The sequence below is a fragment of the Hordeum vulgare genome, chromosome 2H, assembly GCF_904849725.1.
Source record: "Hordeum vulgare subsp. vulgare chromosome 2H, MorexV3_pseudomolecules_assembly, whole genome shotgun sequence".
Taxonomy (NCBI): domain Eukaryota; kingdom Viridiplantae; phylum Streptophyta; class Magnoliopsida; order Poales; family Poaceae; genus Hordeum; species Hordeum vulgare.
Genome location: NC_058519.1, coordinates 220,272,377 through 220,275,781, shown reverse-complemented (window position 1 = coordinate 220,275,781; position 3,405 = coordinate 220,272,377). Strand labels below are relative to the sequence as shown.

The 3,405-nt window shown below is 45.8% G+C and overlaps 1 protein-coding gene across 1 annotated transcript; it reads right to left on the bottom strand.

Moving 5' to 3' along the window:
- Positions 1-238: 238 nt before the first annotated feature.
- On the bottom strand, positions 239-1,639 carry LOC123429958 (translation initiation factor IF-2-like). The gene has a single exon (XM_045113921.1). The coding sequence runs from the start codon at positions 1,295-1,297 to the stop codon at positions 929-931; it is 369 nt and encodes a 122-aa protein (XP_044969856.1). The 5' UTR covers positions 1,298-1,639; the 3' UTR covers positions 239-928.
- Between the last annotated feature and the right edge of the window lie 1,766 nt (positions 1,640-3,405).

The window sequence follows — 3,405 nt, the reverse complement described above, 5'->3', positions numbered from 1 at the left end:
GGCGAAGGGGTTGGAGTAGGTGGAGGTGGGGGAAGACATGGCGGCGACGCGGTGGAGGAGCGGCGCGGCAGGGAAGGTGGGGGCGGCGAGCGGCGGGAGGAGCGGTGCGGCGGGGAGGGGAGGCGCGGCGCGAGTAAGGGGAGGCGGCGGCGGCGGCGGCGGCCCGAGGCGAGTGCGGCTAGGATAGGCGGAAGGTAGGGTTTAGGATCGACTTGCGATAGATACCATGTAGAAGATATTGTATGCATCGATAATTCATTGATCCTGCACTAGGCACGTATATATAGGTAAAGGGATGCGATCGGTGTTTGTCTCCCAAGTTACAGGTAAATACAAAGGGAGAAAGACACTACATCTACCGCATACAAAACACGAACCTACATACATGTACACATGTTCAACAACAACGATTCATTTTTACATCTTTTGTCTTGCCTCTTGTTTTACTCCGAACATGTTATCAGCACGATCTGCGCAGAGCGTTTCTAAGGCATCGCGCTCCTCGAATCCTCCCTCTGGTCGACGGAGCCGTGCGAGGCAGCATGTCCCGGTGAGGCGGTGATGGATATCATCGTAGTTGGGCAGCAACTCCGGCGGTTCCAATCTTCACTTACACGCTCCAAGAAAATCCTTGCGCTGGATTGATTGGCCTCGAGAAAGAGAGAAATCGAAGGCAGAAGAACTGATTACTACATGAACGCGGTGCTAATTTCCGATTTTACTTTTGCAAACAACAAAAGCTATCGTCAGGAACTAGTACCTTTGGCATTCAGGGCTCCCTAGCCTCCCGGCCCAGTCTCCATCGCGCGAGAGGCTCTGGTTACAGGTTGTGGCAGCGGTGCCCAGCCTGCAACGGTGGCGATGCCCACGACGCAGCCATGACCTTCGGCCTCTGGGAGAGACGAAAGTGCACACAGCGAGGGCAGTGCTACCGGCCACTGGCGCGGCCCCGACGCGGCTCTGCACAGGTGCCTGCACAAGTGGATGCGCCGCCTCCGTGCGCCGCGCCCCGCGCCCGGCTCCTCCGTGTGCCGCCCCGCGTCCGGCCGCCCTGCGCGACCGTGCACCGCGCCCTACGCCCGGCTCCTCCGTGCACCGCGCTCCGCGACTGGCTCCTACGTGCGCCGCCCGCACTCCGCCCGTCGGTCGCCCCGAGGCCTCGCCCTCGGCCGCCTGCGTCGAGGCTCTCGCCTGGCCACGCCAGCCTGAGCCTACCTGCGCCTGGCCGCGACAACGCTCGCCCGAGCCCGCTCGCACCTGGCCGCGGCTGGGCTCGCCCCCGCCTGTGCCCGGCCATGCGCCGCGCTCGTTGGTGCCGTGGTCGCGCCGCCTCCTGTCTCGTGCACGCGGCGGTTACGGGAGAAATCCTAAACAGGAACCCCCCAGGACTCCAGGAGAGATGGAGGAACGTCGAAAATTCTTATCCCTTCGCCATTTGCAATAGCATGCCTGCTGTTGCAGGAATTTGCAATGAGGGTGAAACAATGGTGCAAGCCAGTTTTTGCAACAATACCCTTCTATTGCGGTGATTTTGCAAATTCACGCTTGTTAGTATTCACATGTTTTAGACACTGGTAATTATAGTACTTAAATTTTACCAGTACTGTAAATATGTTGAGTACTATGTATTCCATATAATATATTGATGTAATATATCTTCATGTTTCTTACATGTTGAGATTAATTACATCTATTATGTGCAATCGAGTTTTTTTTACCTCTTGCAAAGATAAATTTAGTACATCTAAAGTACTGATTTGCGATTGAAAATTTTATTCTTTCGCAAAACAATCTCATTGTAATTGAGATTAATTTCTCTCGTGAAACATATTAATTTTCACATATTAATTCACCACGGTGAATTATCTTGCAATTTGATATAAGATCATCTCATTTAATATGAGGTATATACAATTTAAGTTTTTCACTTGATCATCAAATTTGCAACATCATTACTATTCATTACAATAGTAGTGTATATCTGTAGAGTATCCAGGATAAATTGTGATGTAATAAATTTTCATGTTATTCTACATGTCGAGTTATTTACATCTATTATTTGCAATTGAGATTTTTAATTTCTTACAAATAAAATCAGTTCATCTTAATTGAGCCTTTGGCTTGATACAAGTAAGAATTGATATGCAAAATTTTAAGTGTTGTTTTTCAAATTGATGTTTTTCGGATCACAGGTAGTGTGTAGATCTACTGCTTTGCAGATTATCACTACTACTATGAAAGCCTACATTTTGTCATCTTGACATTATGATTGCTTTTCAAAGTGCTCTCCCATATATTTTACTAAGTCATGACATAAGACATTACGAGTGAGTATCTACTGACTTCATCACATTATACTCCCTAGTGCTGCGAGATCTACTCCATTTTAGAGATTATCTTCAACATGTCATATTTAGCAATTTGAGATTCACACTAATGGTTTCAACATAATCTCTTGAAATATCCATTAGTTTTGCTAAGTTCATTACAACATCCACCATGATGGTCTTTAATTTACTGACTGTAAATTAATTATCTCTGGTTTATCCATAGAGGTAACATATGGCTATAGAATTTGAGACATGCGCCTACAATGGCCACCACTGCCCTATCTAGGATATGGACATCATGAATCGCTCTTGTGTCCCGTGGGATAATGTGTGCAATCTAGGATTCACTTCTCGTTAGGATCACACCATTAACAGAAAAATGTTGTCTTATACATTATAAGGCATTAGATTCAGATCTCAGCATCTGGATATTCTGTATCAGGAATTCCTGGGATACAATAAACTCAAGGGCAAAGGTTTGAAGCTCACTTCAACTTTCAACCCGACATCACCAGGTGTCACGGGACCCTATGAGCAAGATAACATGAAGGTTGAAGATGACTCAACTAACATGATTGAAGACCTCGGCTAGTCTCTCAATCTCTTGAGTGGTCAATATTTTTTATGTCCATTTATGATGTTGTATTAACATCATAAGTATTGTATATCACAATATATTGTATCAGCACTTGATACAAATACATTTGTATGTATTCTATATATCTGACGGTGATTTTATTGAGAATCATCATGTCTATATGTAGATTTCTACGAGGTCAATCTGATGAAAGATGAATTGTGCCTAGTGGACATTTGCGCCACGAACTCTATACTCTAGGAAGTCCAATGTTTCTACTCTCGTTGGGAGAAAGGGGGTATTTTTATAATCGCTAGACACGATGAGGTATTTGTTGGCTCAACTTGAGTCATATTTAGTATCCCTGTGGGTACTCGAGTAACGTCGGGATGCTTTATTGCTTCTCGGGTTTGACTCGTACACTACTAAATCATAGAGTATCCGTCAAAATAGTTTCCATAGCGGAACTTATGATGACAACAAAGAGAAATAACTTCT

Excerpts from the sequence above, each read along its gene's own strand:
- LOC123429958 (XM_045113921.1), bottom strand. The coding sequence starts at position 1,297 with ATGGCCGGGCACAGGCGGGGGCGAGCCCAGCCGCGGCCAGGTGCGAGC.